This window comes from Uranotaenia lowii, chromosome 3 (genome assembly GCF_029784155.1).
Source record: "Uranotaenia lowii strain MFRU-FL chromosome 3, ASM2978415v1, whole genome shotgun sequence".
In the NCBI taxonomy this organism is placed as follows: domain Eukaryota; kingdom Metazoa; phylum Arthropoda; class Insecta; order Diptera; family Culicidae; genus Uranotaenia; species Uranotaenia lowii.
In genome coordinates this window covers 241580527-241598962 of record NC_073693.1, presented here as the reverse complement: position 1 = coordinate 241598962, position 18436 = coordinate 241580527, and the positions used below count along the sequence as shown (strand labels likewise).

The window sequence follows — 18436 nt, the reverse complement described above, 5'->3', positions numbered from 1 at the left end:
ACTCGTTTGTTAATATAAAATCGTAGACAAACACACATATGTACATGACACTCCAAAGAAAAACCTTGGAATTTTTCGCAAAACTGCTTGCATTGCCTCTGGTATCGACATTGCCTATTATGACCAAATGCATCCATGAACCGGTTAGGAAAACCATCATGATACCCATAAGATAAAACTTTTTATTTAATATTGTAAACAGACTTCTCTGAATTAGGAGGAAGTGCTTTTACTACATAAAATCCTAAAAGGCCAGGAAAAATTGTTCGCCAAAGGGCTGGAAGCCAAAAAAAGATTTAAGCAAAAATGCGATTCCCTAGATGGCACATTTGTTTCCAATTCGTCATATTTTATGCATATCTGAATTGATAAAATAATACTCTGGTTAGGGATGTACAAAGTGCCAGCCAATTGAAAAAAAAAAGTTTCCTTATGAAGGTTTTTCCCTGAAAGCAATTTGAGTATCGAGGTTCGTTGTAAGAAACGAGTTTTCGCTAATTACATCGACATATGTAGGTACAACCAGCGCTTCTGATCAGATTGTAAGTATTCCGACTGAATTAACATTAGAAAATGTAACGCAGAACATGACTATTGATCACTGAATCTGGGGGACTGAGATAAAGGGAGAAGATACGTCAATGATTACACAAATAGTGGTAAATTGTGGTAATTTTTGGCAATTTGTGAGCAGGGATGTCAACTGTTTTTCGGAAAAACCTGGAAGATTTTGAAAAAAAAGTGGTGACCTTTTTTTGGTCCCCATATCTCAATGTAACAGTTTATTTCTGTCACTTTATCAGTCACGTGCTCTGCCTGGCTCTCAATTTAACATACATCTTCAAAGCACATGACATTATTATTAGTTTTAAACACTTATGAATTCGTAATTCATAAATTCTAATCATTTCCTACCATATTACACCATGACCAATTTGAATATTATTTCATAGTTTTTTAGAGCAATTTATGTCCAAACCAAAAAGTCTACAATTGTCTGGAAGAAATGTCAAAAGTCTGGAAGTCTGGAAACCTGAGAAAATGTATGCCAAAAGTCCAAAAAGTCTGAAAGATCCAGAAAGAATCTGGAAGGTTGACATCATTGTGTGAGGGAAAATGAGAAGATTTGAGTTAAAATGAGAGAAACCAGTGTTAAGAGAGAGAGAGAGAGAGAGAGAAAACATGACATGTTTTGATTCTGTTTTCATAAATTCATTCAAAAATTTTATTTTAAAGTGATAATCATAAAAAAATCAGAATCATAAGTGTGAACTTTCATAAAACAATTAATTTCAGATACATTGTTTATGATTATCACTTTAAAATATAATTTTTGAATGAATTTATGAAAAAACAACAAATCCTAAGCTTCCAAATGAACCCTTCAGATCTGCAATACTTTGTTAGATGAGAAAGATATGAATGAGATAAATTTGTGTGTTTTTAAAAGAATGATCTCAAGCTTTAGGCCGATACACCATACTAAGGGGTGATCCCAAACTTTTTGACGATAACTTAAGTGTCTATTTTATTAATTAAAAGTACATTCTAAAATTTTGCACACATTTTTTTATTGTGTTTTGTGAAGTAAATAATAAGGATTCTAATAAAATTCAAATTTTGAAAATTGGTCCACCCTATCCCGAGATGATCGGCTTTGAATATTGAGTGCGATTTTTGCGGCTGAGATATGAACGATCAAAATTTGCATGTGTTTTAGCGGGTGATCCCAAACTTTTGGCCGTCAGTTTATGTATATTACCTCACTTTGGTAGGCAAATGCTGTTTTTTTTCAACATTCATTCGATCATTCTATAATGTATATGGAACGTATATCAAAACAGCATAAGAATATAACTACGAAAATGTTTGCAGGGCAGTCGAGTTGTCATGTATATTAAAGTAAATCAAAATAGCTTTACAGAAAAGGTATTTGATTGTAGTTTATTCCAACAAATTCAATGCTTTTTTCTCACATGCAATACCCAGCAAACATAGAATCGCTTTAGAAATGATAGCTTTATTCGTTAACAATGTTAATGCGAGTCGCAATTCCTACCAAGTAAGAAAAAAATCGTAAACAGAGTTACTTAAAGTCGGTATAAATCGGATATGATAACAATTCCGCCAGCGCGGGATTCAAGTGAGAAAACAACCTTGTTGTTCTTTCTGCGATAAGCAGTGCAACCAGATTGCTTAAAATCAGATGGTTCATAATTCATTAGGAAAAATTGTTCAATGAGAGAAGCAGGAAATATTGTAGCTGGCAACGATTCGCATGTATTGAGAACAAATCTTAATCTCTCTCTCATAATTTCAGAATGTGCAAATAAGATGTTGAATATCGCCCAATTTGTATAATTCTCATCGCTTAAGCTAGAAGCTAAAAATATGTATGTATATTGCTTCCACTTTGGTAGGTAAATGCTGTTTTTTCGAGTTTTATGCAATGATTCTATAATATTTATAGAATATTATATATTCTATATATATTTCACAACAAACTTTGTTATATGTTTCATATGTATAACAAAGTTTTTTGTGAAATATACCTTCAAAAATGTTCGCTTCGTTTTTTTTTCATTTCGTAAAAAAAAACTCACAGTTGCAGCCAAATTTTATGGATATTAAAAAAACCGGATTTGTTTGTTCTTTATTATAATCCTTTTTTCTTGGTTTAAAATACTCTACTCTTCTTGAACTCTTCCAATTAAATAGCTTCAAGTAACTTGTTTATACATAGTTTACGATTTCTCCAGATTTGTTAACCTTGTTTACTTTATTTTGTCAGGAAGATAATTTTTTATACAAAATATACTCCACTTAGGAATATTCGTAGGCATAATAAAAATTGCTTTTTAAATCAATTGAGAAAAAAAAGTAAAATTTCCGTCTTAAGGTTGAATTGAGTTCTTGGAGGTAAATGTTTTCCAACGGTTATTTCACGGAGATCCAATACACATTTTAAGGAGTTTATCTCAGAATCTTTGAAGAGGAAATGTTACAAACCAGTTTCAATCAGCTCACAAATTATAAACTGATTTTGGTTTACATACCATTCTGCAAAATTTGCATGACATAAAAATTGCTGCGATTAAACTGAAAATTTTAAGGAAAAAATCGTTACGTAACAATGAGCATACCTCCCCCCCTCGCCTACATATGTCACAATTTGTAACGCTCGAGCTTACCCTCTCTCCCCTCCCCTAAGAGCGTTACGTAATTTATGGAAACCCCTTTAGGTTAACCATTAAGAACCGCAAAGAAATCTACGTCGAGAAACACCGAAATTCGACACTCTATATGTTTATATATCAGAAACCACTGGACCATATTGTACCAAATTAGTATCATTGAGCTACCAAAGTTGTTTGATTGTGTCAATTATTGCTTCATTATTGAATTTATAACAATCGAGTTATTCTTGTAAGTGTAGCACATAGGCGGAGAGAGAAAAAAAAAGAGATATCTTATATTTACACCGCAATTAGTTAAAACAGCGATTCAAGCCCCGTTGTTTTTACTAATGACCGAAAATAAGCTGCCAAAAACTACCCTTCATTTAGGAATAATTTTAAAACTGTTTTAAAAAATTCCGTGAAAAATTTCAAACATGACAATTTTTCCGGTGTGGTGTCGAAATTCTCGTTAATCCCGGTTGGCTAGCAACCCTGATTTTTTTTAGAGATAACACATCTCGTTTCATACACGGAAATCGATAAAAAGGTAAAATTTATCGAGCCAGCAAGGTGAACGTTCGTGAAAGCCAAAAAGGTAACTTCTACCTCATCGAGGTGAAACACACCGAGGTAAAATTTACCTGAATCGAGGTAAGAAAAAAGGTGGATTGAAAAAAGGTAAAATTTACCTTTTAGCTAGCCGAATAAAAAAAGGTAAAATTTACCTCGAAAAAGGGGTTGAAAAAAATCACCTTGCTTCTCAGTAAATTTTACCTATTTTTTATTTTCTGTATACCTTTAGCCGAATACCACTATTCGGTACATCTCAAGTGATTGATTCCATGAAGTTAAGGAATGTGAGAGGTTTTATCAAGCGCTATTCGAAAATTTCAATAGTGATAAAAAAGACCAATTTTTAGGACTAGTTCGTAAAGCTGACTCATAATCAGGCCTGACTTAATTTATACAAGGTGAAAAAGCTGCCTACGGGTGAAATAAATAAAATACGGTGGTCAAATCGTGCGCAAAATATGGATGGACCGCTAGCGTGAAAAAATCTGTAATGTACAGTAAAACGAACTTTTTAGCGGGCACCTGTCAAATTTTTAAAGTGAAATTTTCCGTTGATAAATCTCGCCTGGATGTTCCGAAGATAAATAAGGGGAAACTTTGAAAATTTTTATGTCTAGTACTTGAGGTGGCTGAATTAACTGATCACCGCAATAAATTGTTTGTTTTAATTATCAAATTTTTTTTGACGAATAAAATTACTTGCCAGTTGGTCCGAACGTTTCGAGTTACTTTCGGCTTTTCACTCCTCTTCGGTGAACCTTCAATTAAATTTATTTTACTATACGTTTCCATTTTACTATAGTAATTTGAACTCAATCTAGCGATCGTCTATACTACTGTTTGTAGTTATTTGTTTACTTTTGATGTTATGTTTAAATTTGTCTGTCAGTGTTTTGATCTTGGGTAAAATGGAGTTGTAGGCTGGAGTCCGGCTGAGCAATTTTAAAATATAAATCTCCGTATATAAACAAAGGATAAATTTAGCTCTTGTATAGTTTTAATGTAAAGTCAATGTCGAAGTGCCTTGTGGTAAGAGTGTCTTCAAAAGCGTTTACTGCCTTTCCTGAAGAAACATGACCTGCTGTTCTGGCCGGATTTGGCATCCCGGCATTATGAACAAAAGACCATGGAGTAGTACGCCGCTAACAACATTCATGTTGTGCACAGGGATAAGAAGCCTCCTAACACACTAGAACTTCGCCCAATTGAAAAATATTGGGCGACAGTTAAGCCGAATCTTAAGAAGACCCAAGAAACTGTTAGCAGCGAGAAGCAGTTCAAAGCAATCTGATGGCAGGCGTAAAACAAAAGTCAACCGGAATCTTAACTTAGGATTTTTCATTCTATAATACATTTTGAAATTGAAAAAAATAATACTTCGATTTTTTTAATAAACAAATAATCTATTTACACGCAATTTAGTTAGACCACGCTCTATACACTGGACACGATCTACGAACACGCTTTATACATGTCTATGTAATTATTTCGAGTTTTGTTTGCTTTTTCGGATCGGATTTTTGCGTTCCTGCCACCCTTATTAATTCTCATTCTTTGAACCGTGCCAGAATTTTGAACACACAATTCGAGAACTTTGCTCATTAAGTCATTTGTGAATGTTGCCGTTTGATCCATTTCATTTTTTATGTAAGTACACTTCAAAAGTAAAGTGGCCCACACTTTAAAAGCTGAATCCTTTCAGGTGACGATCCCGAAACTCTGTACGTGTGGTTCCAGAATATCTACATTCACTGTTTGTTCTGGATCCTGGGAGGTTTCTACGTTCTAATGGACCTTACAGGTTATCCGAAATTTATGCGCAAGTACAAAACCCAACCCGGCATGAACGAACCACTCACGAAAAGCGACCTCAAAAAGGTATGTTACTCCCGATTGCAACTTTTTAAATGTGATTTTCACCTATTCATACCGATAGATTGTGAAAACCGGTCTCATCAATCAATTTGTCGTGGGCCTACCGCTGTCCTACGGGCTGTTCCATCTCTTCCCCCGGGACGGTTTTCCCGATGTACGCATCCTTCCGTCCGGCTTCGAGGTGCTGCGTGACTTTCTAATCAGCTGCCTCTTCTGGGAGGTTGGATTTTACTACAGCCATCGCACAGTGGTCCGAAAGGGCTAAAAGTGGAACTTTTTTCGTAGCGCCTCTGTCTTTCATCTGATCTCATCAGTGTCTTCAGAACATTTGCTTCTTCAAACATGCTTCATAACCTGAAAATATCAAAAGTTAGTCAAAGTCCACTATAAAAAAATAAAAAATTTCAACTTTTTTATTCCAGTAGATAGAGCTTTACTTTGTACCACAAAGTTGTAGAATACGTAAAAATATGAAACTTTGTTGATTACATCAAAACTCTATCTCTTCTAAGAGCAGAGTTATAAAGGTTTTATAATAAAAGTTATTTAAAAGATAGTTTTTTAAACTTAACTATACTTAGATGGGGATTTTCCTGAAAAAGGTGTTCTAGACATTTGTTGGGGCATCCAAATCACACGTTTTGCACAAGATTTCAACATTCTACGACGTTTCTTAGCCAACTTATTGCAACTTTAAGTTTTATTTTTACTCAACTTCACGAGCGTTTATTGCAAAAACGTGCAAGTGGAATTTTAAAACTAATATACCATATTGAAGCTTGAACTTAGTACAACGAATTGGCGTTAGCGCCATTTGTCTCCACGCGCACATAATTGATCATAACAAGCATATGTTTGATGTGTTTTGCGTGTCTCCATACAAAAATTTTTTCAACTGGCTTCTGCCTTCGTTTTGCGTTGCATCTGCGTAACCTGGAAATAAATTTTTCCATTTTTTGTATGGAAACACGTTAAACACATCGAATATAAGCTTGGTGTGTTCAATTATGTGCGCGTGGAGACAAATGACGCTAACACCAATTTGTTGCACTAAGTTCAAGCTTCAATGTGGTTTATTAGTTTTAAAATTCCACTTGCACGTTTTTGCAATAAACGCTCGTAAAGTTGAGTAAAAATAAAACTTAAAGTTGCAATAAGTTGGCTAAGAAACGTCGTAGAATGTTGAAATCTTGTGCAAAACGTGTGATTTGGATGCCCCAACAAATGTCTAGAACACCTTTTTCAGGAAAATCCCCATCTAAGTATAGTTAAGTTTAAAAAACTAACTTTTAAATAACTTTTATTATAAAACCTTTATAACTCTGCTCTTAGGAGAGATAGAGTTTTGATGTAATCAACAAAGTTTCATATTTTTACGTATTCTACAACTTTGTGGTACAAAGTAAAGCTCTATCTATTGAAATAAAAAAGTTAAAATTTTCAATTTATTTATAGTGGACTTCGACTAACTTTCGATGTTTTCAAGTTATGAAGCATGTTTGAAGAAGCAAATATTCTGAAGACACTGATGAGATCAGATGAAAGACAGAGGCGCTACGAAAAAAGTTCCACTTTTAGCCCTTTCGGACCACAGTGCATCGGTTGCTGCACGCCAAGCGGCTCTATCGCCTGATCCACAAGCAACATCACGAGTTTACGGCACCGGTGGCGTGGGCGGCCATCTACGCCCACCCGATCGAGCACATCTTTAGCAACATGCTGCCGCCGATGATCGGCATTGGGCTGATGAGGAGCCATTTGGCGACCACGCTGCTATGGTTCATGTACGTGATTCACGACACCGTAACGACGCATTCCGGTTATCACCTGCCCCTGGCGGGCAGCTCCGAACGGCACGATTATCACCATCTCAAGTGAGTTTTTTTTACCAAAGCAGTATAACGATGCAAGCCATCAAATTAGTCATAACATGACTAATATTTAAGTGCAGTAAAGCCTCGATTAATCAATCATTTTCTTTATCTAAGTTATCTGGTCCATCCAATATCCTAAATGATCCGACTTTTTGAACTAGAAAATCTGTGATTCTAATTATGATTTGTTTGATTAGAGAGGAATTTGATCAACACGGTCATTCAATATAAAATCTCGAATTCAATGTAACATTTTTTGTAACGGATTGTAAATTTTTACGGTCCTATCGGTTAGTATTATGTTCTTGTAGTAAGAATATTTCAAGATTTGAAAAGTCATAGATGGATAGAAGAAGTTTAGAAAAAAACACTGATGTTGAGAATGAGGAAGAAATTTTTTAAGAAACATTTTCATCACGTAAGAATATTCCGCATTCAAATATAAAAACAAATAAGCAACATGGGGAAACAACTTTCTTCTAGTCCATTAGACTGAGTCGATTTGGGTTTTTTTTAATTTCTCATTGTTTCGAATAATAACATACAAAGTTACGGCCTTGGACAAAGTTGTCCAACGGAAAGTTTCCCATAACGAATTTGTAAATTGACACAAAAACCGTAAGCAATTAAAATTTACTGATGCAGACGTTACTTAAAAATTCTGCTAAAAATCATGGATGAAACCCTGGGTTCTTAAAAACGAAGCTTTTAAGAGCCCAGGGTTTGATGAAATTCAAAAATGACATAACATCTAATGTTCTGAATTCGTCTTGGTACATTTCATATCTGAAAATTATCAATTTTTATACCTTTATTTATTCGAAAAGTTAATGATATTTACGATTTATGTTGTTTCTTTCATGACATAAATTGACAAATGGTCTGTACAGATTCGAGGTTATAGATTCCAATAAAGAATGGACACAATACTGAGTCGGTTTGGGGTAATTTTGATTTTTTTTTTTCGAAGGTGATGGAAAGTTCTCGAACATCTGCTGATGTTTCACCACCGCCTTCGGAAAAACATCAAAAATGACCCCAAACCGACTCAGTCTTGTGTAAATTCTTTATTGGAATCTATAACCTCGAATCTGTACAGACCATATGTCAATGTATGTACTGATGTTTTTGCACTTCTTCGGGGATATTTGACAAATTTTCCAATTTTACCCCTGAACACCCAATACAGATTAGCATTTGCACCAGCAAATGAAAAATTATTTTGGCAAGCGGTTAGTCATAAAGAAGTTTATAACACAATCACCAAAGTTAGAGTAAAAAAACAAACAAATATTAGATCGGATTAACGAAAGTAAGAGGCAGGGCCGTAGGAATAACCGCCTCGTGGGGGGTTTCGATGACGGTTTTTTTTTAAATAGCGTTTTAGCTCCAAAACGGAACAAAAAAAAACTTTAAAAAACATTGTTCAGTAAGTGCTATTTAATTATTCTTTTTTAAGTTTTTTTACATTAAAAGTGTTAAGTATTAAATAGTTACTTTTGAAAAAAATATCCTGATTTTTTTTAAAATGGTAAGCAAAAGTTGTATAATGAGGCGTAAGTAACAAAATAGTGAACTTACTATCATCTTTGATTTTTTTACAAGAGTCTGGTACATTAAGCTTATTTGATTTCGGCATAGAAAAGGGTTTTTTAGAGAAAGCCTTCAATTTCTTGAAAAACATTCTATCGAACTCTTGAGCAAATTCCAAGATTTTGAAGAAGACCTTCGATGAAAAATAATAAAATTTTCAAAAGTGAAATTATAAAGTTGAGGTTGAAGCTATGAAGTTCTAGCACAGAGAACAGACGTACAAGCTCGAACAAAAAATCGCCAAAAAAGTGTGTAAAATTTCAAATGCTATCACCAAATAATACGTTAGAAATCGACTACAAACAGTGCCATCTATTGCGCCGTTCAAAAGTCACAAATCAACTTTAAAGTGCCCAGTTTTCGGAAAGGCGTAATCATATATAAACTCACAAAAAATCAAAAAGGGTGTTGGGATTTTTACACAAGTTTCGTGGGCTAGCTTGTACGTCTGTTCTCTGTGGTTCTAGTCTTATTTTTGCATACTTGATTCAAAAATAATAGTTTAGTTTCTTATTTGGCTCTCAAAAAAAACTGTAATCTACTGTTAACAATACATTGAGAAAAGATGCAATTTTCTGTGAAATTTTTAGCGTGAAGTTTACATGTCTCGTTAAAAACAAATATTTTTCATTAAAAATAACCTTATTAATGAAATCCTGTGAAGGATTTTTATAAATAAAATCAGAGTTTTTCAAATAAAAAAAATTTAAAAAAAACTCAAATTCTTTTTTATACCTACTTGTTTATTTTACCTAAAAATGTACACAAACTGACTTTTGGTTGAAAATTTTAAATTTCAAAAATTAATTATTTGTTGCTTATTTTATCGGCCTTATCGGTGAAAAGTGATATCTTTTTATTAGGGACATCCTAAGATTATGAAATTTTATAAGATGGATAGATAGAAAAAATGAAATGAAAATCTATCGATCGAAAACATATCGATTAGCTGATATTAACGAAAACTCCTGTTTGGGGATTCAACGACAATAGTCATCCTGATATTTTTATCTTGATTGTAATACTCATGTACGTACTGAATATGAATTTTGACTATTATTTCTAAATCAGAATTATTTATCTAAATTCCAAATTTATATTTATTATCTGTTTCCGAATTTTAATACGACTTCTGAAATAAACAAAAAATAACGATTTCTGAATTTCAGGTTACAATTTTGAACATGAGTCAAGGGGTGAAATTTGTTTCAGAGCCCTCAATCATGAATAAATTTCAATTCTGATGTTTTGGGTTTTAATTTTAATTTATTATTTGAATTATTTAATTTAAATCCGATTTATGAATCTGAATCAGATTCATGACATTTTATGAATTTTGAATAATGAATCTAATTTTTAGTTTTGAATTCGGATTCGCCAACACTTTGTTATGTTTGAATTCTGCGTAAGACCTAAGTTTAAGAACTTCGAATCCGAATATTGTTTATTGTTTATTAATCAACGGATCATATGGAGCACGAATTGAATTTTGAATGCAATGCTAATCCGAATGTGAATCAGGATTTAAAAACAGCTTTTTATTCCTTATTTTTATCATTATTCGAACTGAAAATCGAGAATCCTAAACTGGCTGGATACAAAATCCAACATATGAAAACAGAAATACAATTTTGATACTTATATTTAATATGGGACCAGAACCTCTGAAATGAGATCAATCTTATTTCAAATTTAATATTCAGAACAGAATTTCTATCAACAAGTGAGAATATTTTGAAAAAACTGTAACAAACACTATTATTAGGATTTGTTTTCGAGATTTTGGCATCAGTTCTGAGTTAAGATTGTTACTCTTGAATAGTCTTACTCAATCATCAAATTTGATTGAGAATAAAAACTTTGGAGTGTAGAGTAGAATAACTTGTTGCTTTTCCTGGACCCTCATGGGAGGGAGGGCGGAGGGGGGGGGGGGGGTTACCCCCAAATTCCCCCCATTCCTCAATCTATGATAATTGTACCACTGAAGTTAGATCCAATCCAGTGAAAAAACTAGCAACCCAACGCGGGTTCTTTTGACTATCTATCAAACTGTTTAGAACTGCGTCAAATTCGGTCCAGATCGCATCATTTATTGGCCCCGTTCAGTATCAGTTATCTGGTTCTGTTATTGTTTAGTCTGTTGGTTGAAGTAAATTTTAAATTTGAATCTATTTTGTTTGATCACTCGGCGATACAAAAATATATGGTGCTCAAATATATAGAATTTTTTTTCTATGAATTGCATTTGTTATTTGAAAAGTTCGCATTGTCTTTGAGGACTTACGTATCTTTACTTCAAAATAATTTACAATCTAAAAAAAGGTAATTCTCGCAAGCGTCATTATTTTAAACTCGTTAACTGTTGCATTTGGGCACTTTTCTTGAAGAAAAAAATTATTTTGAGATCTTCAACCTAAAAAAAAAGCTTGACCGAAAAATTTTGACTGTTTTCTTTTTATTAAATTTAAAGAAAGTTGGAGTACTTGAAATTTCATAATCAAGTAGGAAATATAATCATTTTATATTGTCCACGTAAATAACGATGAACATTAAAAATGTATTGTCATTCTAGCAGCAAACTGTGCAATCTTGTACAAAAAAAAAACGACAACCAAGGCTATCGAATTTATCATTAAACGATAGTTGGATATGATCAAAATTGTGCATCGAACATTAAAAAAAAACAAAAATAACAAAGCAAGCGATGCTACGAATGGCACTGCGTGAAATGGCAACATGCGAAAACCTTAAAACCACTAAAAATAGCTAAGCATGCCATGGAAATAACTCCTTTTTTTGTTCAACCAAAGAAAAAGTGATTCAATGCTCACATTTTTCTGATGGGCTGGAATTAAGTTGATGGCGGTTCATTTTTGTTTTCTCCAAGCTGTTTGAACATTGAACTTAAAAGATATATTTTTCAATTTCCTTCACATTGGCTTTTGGGTTTTTACTTATAGGTGCTCTTTTCCTTTGGATTATTAAAATTGAACTATGATGAAACAGTTTTATTACCTTGACGCTAATCTGCAGAGGCAATTTTACCATAACCAATCGAGGTCACATTATAGACGCCCGTACACTCATTAAAAACGCCTATATGTATGAATATATCTCGTATGTACTAAAATACTTATATTTCGTATCTTGCTTTACTCTTGCTCTACGACACAGGTTCAACCAGTGCTATGGTGGCCGGGGTCTGCTCGATTGGATTCACGGCACCGATCAGCAATATCGTCGGTCCAAGCAGTACCAGCGTGATCACCGCCTCTGGGGACTCCATTCGGCACGGGAATTGGTCCCCGACGACGATGGCAAAAATGGCAACAACAGCAGCGCATCTAAACGGCATCAATGACTGACTGTAGGAGTAAGCATTTGGGCAAATTCTCAGACCTCCAGACCTCAGCCAACCAACCAACCAATCATCGTACCGTGATCGTGAAGCACATTTTCGAAGGCATGTCCAACATCAGCTCAATTGTCGCCATCTCGTATCGTTCGCTCGTTTAGTGAAAGGAACAACTAAGGTCGCATTTGGCAAACCCTCTATCGCACTAAGGCCCAGCTGACCAATTTCTAGCAGCAGCCTTTCTGCGAGACGCCACATTATTATGAACATTGTGTAAAAACTTGCAAACAATATAAATAACAATAAACCATTCACAAAGAGGTCAACCTTCAATGATTTGTGTAGAAGATAGTGTGGTTCCTTTTTGCTTCACGCCAATAATAATGAAGAGTCCCTAGTAAGTTCAAGGTAGGTACATCGCTACGGCTGATGATCGATGGAATCCGAGTTTTATCTCCCAGCTATTATCTGGTAAATGCAGGGCTGGTAGCGGTTTGACAATGAAATAGTAGGGACTTTAGTGACCAAAATTTGAAAAAAAGTGACCAAATAGTGACTTTAAGGACCGAAAAAAGTGACCAAATAGTGACTATGTAGAACGAAAAAATAACTTTGAAGTACAAAAAATGTGACCAGTCAGGCTCGTGCGATGAACCCTTCCGGGGGTGTTTTCAAAATTCAAATTTAGATAAAATTAATAACAATACCAAAAATAAACAATTGAAAAGGAAAGGGTTTTCTTACACCATTTGTCACTCATGTTCAACACAAAAACTAAAAAAAATGACTGATAAACAAAATTTTGGAAACATATTACAATGAATGTTTCAAATTTTCGATAAGTCAAGACAGTAGGAAATAAATTAGTTTCAAAAGAATTTCTTAGCAAATTTAAAATAAAAAAATATCTGAATTCTAAAATAAATGTCAAATCTTGTACAAAACTTAGCATGAATAGATGTTAGGAAAATGATAATAATTGTTAATTTTTATTCATCTAAATTTGGAATTCTTTTCCTCATTTTTAACTGGAAGTTTAGTGAGAAATTCCGCTGTAATTTTTTAATTTGAACAAAAAATATTTAATCACGATTTAAAATGTAAATTACCGATTACTGAATAAGAAATGAATTTTGAACAGAATTTATTCAATGTTTGATGTTTTAATTTAATTTTATAAAAAGAAGAATATATTTATAATTATTTTAAAAGTGCCAGTTATAGAAGCCAGACATAAAACCTTTAATAAAGTAAAATCCTCCATGTTCAACTACACTGACAAAGAAATGTTAGAAAATGAGTAATTATGTGAATGATAAAAACTGATAAACAATTAAAAATAATGAGTTCAAAACTTTTGTTATTAACACTGCGTATTAAAATTTATTTTGAAAGTTGCTACTTAGAACAATTTTTCAAACTTTTTAGATTAATTTCAAAATCATGATCGATCCAAAAATATGATTTCATATAAAAAATATTAATAAAAAGTTTTTAAAGTTTCAATCGCAGGTTTTTAAGCTTTGAATTACAAGCTCTGAGTATTTAGTCTCTTTTGATTAAAATATTGGGTCCTGAAAGAACAGAAGGTTGAAATTATGTTTTTTTTTATTTAAAATTTGGAGTTAAAGGCTTATGGTTGAAGAACACGAAAATTTAGAATTTAAAAACAAGGAAACAATTGTTTAAAATATGTCTTAAAAATTTAAAAAGTTTGATTAAAAAAAATCCGGCAAGTTGATTATAAAATTGAAAAAAAACCTGTACAATAAAATTCGGTAGATTTATTTAAAAAATTGAAAAAACAGTATGGAAATAAAAAAGATTAGTTTTTAAAAACATTTCAGGAAGAGTTTTTTCAATAAACATGTTTCATCGTAACCATTTTGGTGCTTATTTTTTCAATTATTGATTTGGTAAATAGTGTCCTCAACTAGAAATTTTGTCAAATTCGGCCATTTAGTTTTGGTAATAAAGAGTTTATTACTAGTAAAATTGATAGATAACTGATTATGGAAAAATGTCATTACAAGTATTTTTGACATCACAGCAGAAAGTGTAAAAAAAAACTTGATTCTATTTAAAGCTCATTAATTCATATAAAACTTTTATTTCTAAATAATATGTTTTTGATTTGAGTTTTTGTAAAAAGAAAGTGCAGAAACTTCTCTAAAGATTTTAAATTATTTTCATTTCAATAACAAACCCACCGTACGAGGAAAGGTGTGCTCTGATATGTCTAACCTCACTCGAAAAGCGGCGCGTCGAACTGCAGCAAGGTTTTATATTCGACACATTGACCAACCGTATTGACTGTGCTTACATTCTACAACGTGTTAACATTTATGTACCAACGAGAACACTTCGACAACGTCAGTTTCTTTCAATTCCTCACCACCGTACTGCCTTTGGCCAAAACCACCCTATTGACAAGTGTTGTGAACTTTTTAATTTAGTGTATAATTTGTTTAATTTTAATATGTGCAAACGTCGTTTTAAAATAGACTTAAGCAGAATTTCCTAGTTTTTAAGTCATCAGTCTGTACGGTAATTAAACCAAAGACGAAATAAATAATAATAAATATAAAAGCTGATAGAAATATTGCATTCATATTTAGATTAGGGGAACCCAAATTAGTTGAAACTACCGTTTAAATTCATTGCACCTAAAAAAAATGTAATTTTTGTGGCCTTGTGTAAATTTTTACAACTCTTTTTTTAAGTATTTAGAAGAACAAAAAACACGAAATAAAATTGAGTCTGAAATTGTTTTTTAAAGAATATTTCATATCATCATAACATTTGTTATGACATAAAAGATTTTTTTCATAAAAAAAAATGTTCGTTTCAATCTCAATCTTAGTTACACTTCTTAATAAAAACCCATTCTAACTAAAGACGAGATAGGGTTTTCGTATATCAAGTTTTGAATTCCAATACAAAAGGTTGATTGAACTAAAAACTAGAATCTACAATCAAAGTTAGTTTCAATTCACGAACGTCAAATAATGTCGTAGATCGAAATGTCTCAAGCCAAGGGTGATTCATGTCGCAATTCCGCCGGAGGCGAAAAAAATTTCTGACTGACTGATCAAGTAATTTACCGTTACTACCGTCAATATTAACACGCGCAATTCAAATCACTCTTTCATTGGTTTATTATCGGTGAAAAAAGTGACTTTTGGTAATAAAAGTGACCATTTTTCGGAAAATAGTGACTTTAGTGACCAAATGATGAAAAAAGTGACTTTTTAGTGACTGACCCAAAAAAAAAAGTGACTCGCTACCAGCCCTGTAAATGGTGTACTATCTGCAAAAATAAAACTGGGCATTTGTGATTGCGATGGGAGATATAGACGAATGCAATTTGAGCGGTTCTCAACGATTGAACGAAGAGTTCAACTGAACACAAAACAAAAGCTACTATACAAACACTCTCTCAGAGTCTCTATATGATTAAACAAAATAACATGCCTCGACAAAAACGGATATCTGCATCTATTTAGAATAAGGTTGCCAGATTGTCCGGTTTTATCCGGGTTTGCCCGGATACTTAATAAAAAAATTAGGAACGGTCCGGCCCGGATTTTGCCCGGATCTATTAACTTCATTTGGCAAATTATACAAAAAAATGTGTTGTTAAATTTTTTTTATTCATGCCTCCAAAACGAAATTTGTTGAGCAAGTTTTATAACAATAATCATGAAAGGTGTTTTGAAAGCCTCAAATACGATTTCAAATCTGTCTATAAGTTTTGATGAAATTTTATTAATGAAAAAAATTCTGGCAACCTTAATTTAGAATTATTAGAAAAGAAGCTTAGGTCTAGTCCACACTAGGTAGCTTGAACTGCGATTTTGATTGCTGAGAAATGTTTATATGGACATCTGCAATACCGCAGCCCATTGTGTAGAGATTAGCCTTCAAGTCTTCTAAGCCCACGGTCATGAGATCGAATCTCGGTCACACGACATAAATAGTACATTTTTTAGCATTTGTAAGATGCATGTTTTGCTAGTCATCATATCCTCGAAAGATGTACAATTCGAGTTTAGTAAATGGAATCTCTTCGAGGAAACATCAAGTTTCATTGAGCTCATGTAAGTGTTTGTGTTCGTTTGAAAATGATTTTCATCAAACTGGTACACAATCAAAATATGACCCAGCGAGATTATTGATTGTATTGAACAATAGACTGAGTCGGTTTGGGGTCATTTTTGAATTTCTCAAACCCTGGGGTCTAAAAAGTTTGGTTCAAAACTCATCCATGATTTTTTGCAGAGTTTTTAAGTAACGTCTACATAAGTAAATTTGAACTTTTAGGTTTGTATGGAAAAACTTAATATTTTGTACTGAAAAATCATATTCTATTTTATTTTTATTGTGAAATTCTTGGGGCTTTTTGTTAGGTTTTTTTTTCTAAATCTGGATTCTATTTTTGGTAAATGATTCTAAAAGATGTTTCTTTTATTTGATTCTGCGTTAAGATCATAAGAAAGGAAAGTGTGCATTCAGGAAGTTGAAGAGCAGTCAGTTTATTATTGTTTTTTGTATTATTATAGATAGATCTTGATGAAGCCGAATTTTATTTCTAGACCTCCTCCCCAATCTCTTTCCATTCGCGAATTCTTCACAAGGGCCTTACTGATTTAGGTTTCTAGTGATCGTTAAAATCGTTGAACATTTATGTTGTTTTTACTGAATGAAGGAGAACGCTAACACTAACAGCGTTACCATTTGTCATAAATATTTTTATTGAGATTATTTTGATATCGTCGTCTTCTAAAAAAACATTCTTCCAGCTTCATGATGAAACTTTTTAGGCCTATAAAAATCTTGGTTAGAGTAAAATTTTACCCAAAGAGGAGGAGTTTCCAAAGTTTATTATAGAAATCTGCATTATGTCGATTTTCGATTTAAAAAAAAAGGGGGCCAACCACACTTCCCCACACTAAAAAGCTCATGTGAGTCCCCTGATTATGGACGTTTCTGTTCTCAGCATGTCTGGCAGCAATCAAAATTAACAAAAACGCGAGCAAGATTTATTCTTATTTTATTCATTCTGAGAACGTTGGAAATTTTTTTTTACTTAATGCAAGGGAATGAAACTGGATAAATAAACTTGAATAAACTAAGAATGAATCTCAGTGGAAAGAGTATTCCTTTGAAGAGATCCATATTTCATAAATAATTAACACAAAAAAAAAACAAATTGAAAATTAATCGATATAGTTAATGCGGTTGTTAGCATTTTTGACAATTTCTTGAAGACAATTTTAAGAAGCAGGTCCAATGTAAGAAATTCTGCGTTGACCAAAAGATGTTAAACAACGGCTTCGAAGCAAATGATGTGATTGACGAGTATGGCGAGAACAAGTGCCTGAGTTAAACAATAAGTTTCTTGTGTTGTCTAATGAGTTCAAATTGTCGAAGACATACAATAATGTTTGCAGACCACACAAGTGGGTAAGAGGTAAAATATTGTGAGTTGTATTTGAGTAAAGTAAAGAGGAAGAGTAAGGAAGTTTGGATATGGTTTTTATTCAACGATTTTTTAATGTCTGTATACCACCGAGAATAGACAGGGATGCCCTGCACCATGCCGCGATAAGATAGTTCAACTGAGAGTGAATGAAAGCAAAATAAAATTTAATTAAAACATGACGTGGCGAAAAACTTCTAACTCGCCAAAAAATACCGCTTAAGGACGATGTTTTCTTTATGAGGCTAGTGACGTGGAAACTCCACGAAAGTGTTTCATTAAGCGTGAGCCCTAAATATTTAAAATTATCCACTTTTTCGATTATAGTATTATAAAAAGAAAGGTCATTTCTGCAATAAATCCTCCTCCTTGAAATATCATGTATTTGATTTAGGAAAGGTTTAGGGTCGGCAGATTGCTATTAAAGTGTTTACCACGAATCTCTAGGTCTTTTTGCATTTTTCCGGTTATGACATTGGGACAATTCCCTGGATAAAATAATGCT

General features: G+C 33.0%; 2 protein-coding genes across 8 annotated transcripts in view; one reads left to right on the top strand and one right to left on the bottom strand.

Moving 5' to 3' along the window:
* The window catches only part of LOC129757468 (fatty acid hydroxylase domain-containing protein 2-like), a 31479-nt gene extending 18712 nt beyond the window's left edge, over window positions 1-12767 (top strand). Inside the window, exons 2-5 of the mRNA XM_055754700.1 lie at window positions 5455-5630; window positions 5689-5847; window positions 7206-7501; window positions 12269-12767. Coding sequence (XP_055610675.1) covers window positions 5455-5630; window positions 5689-5847; window positions 7206-7501; window positions 12269-12455 — 818 coding nt within the window. The 3' untranslated portion in view covers window positions 12456-12767. The remainder of the gene's footprint in view (window positions 1-5454; window positions 5631-5688; window positions 5848-7205; window positions 7502-12268) is intronic.
* Window positions 1-18436, bottom strand: part of LOC129757466 (signal peptide peptidase-like 3) — a 106816-nt gene that overhangs the window by 57984 nt on the left and 30396 nt on the right. The gene's annotated exons all lie outside the window — the stretch shown is intronic.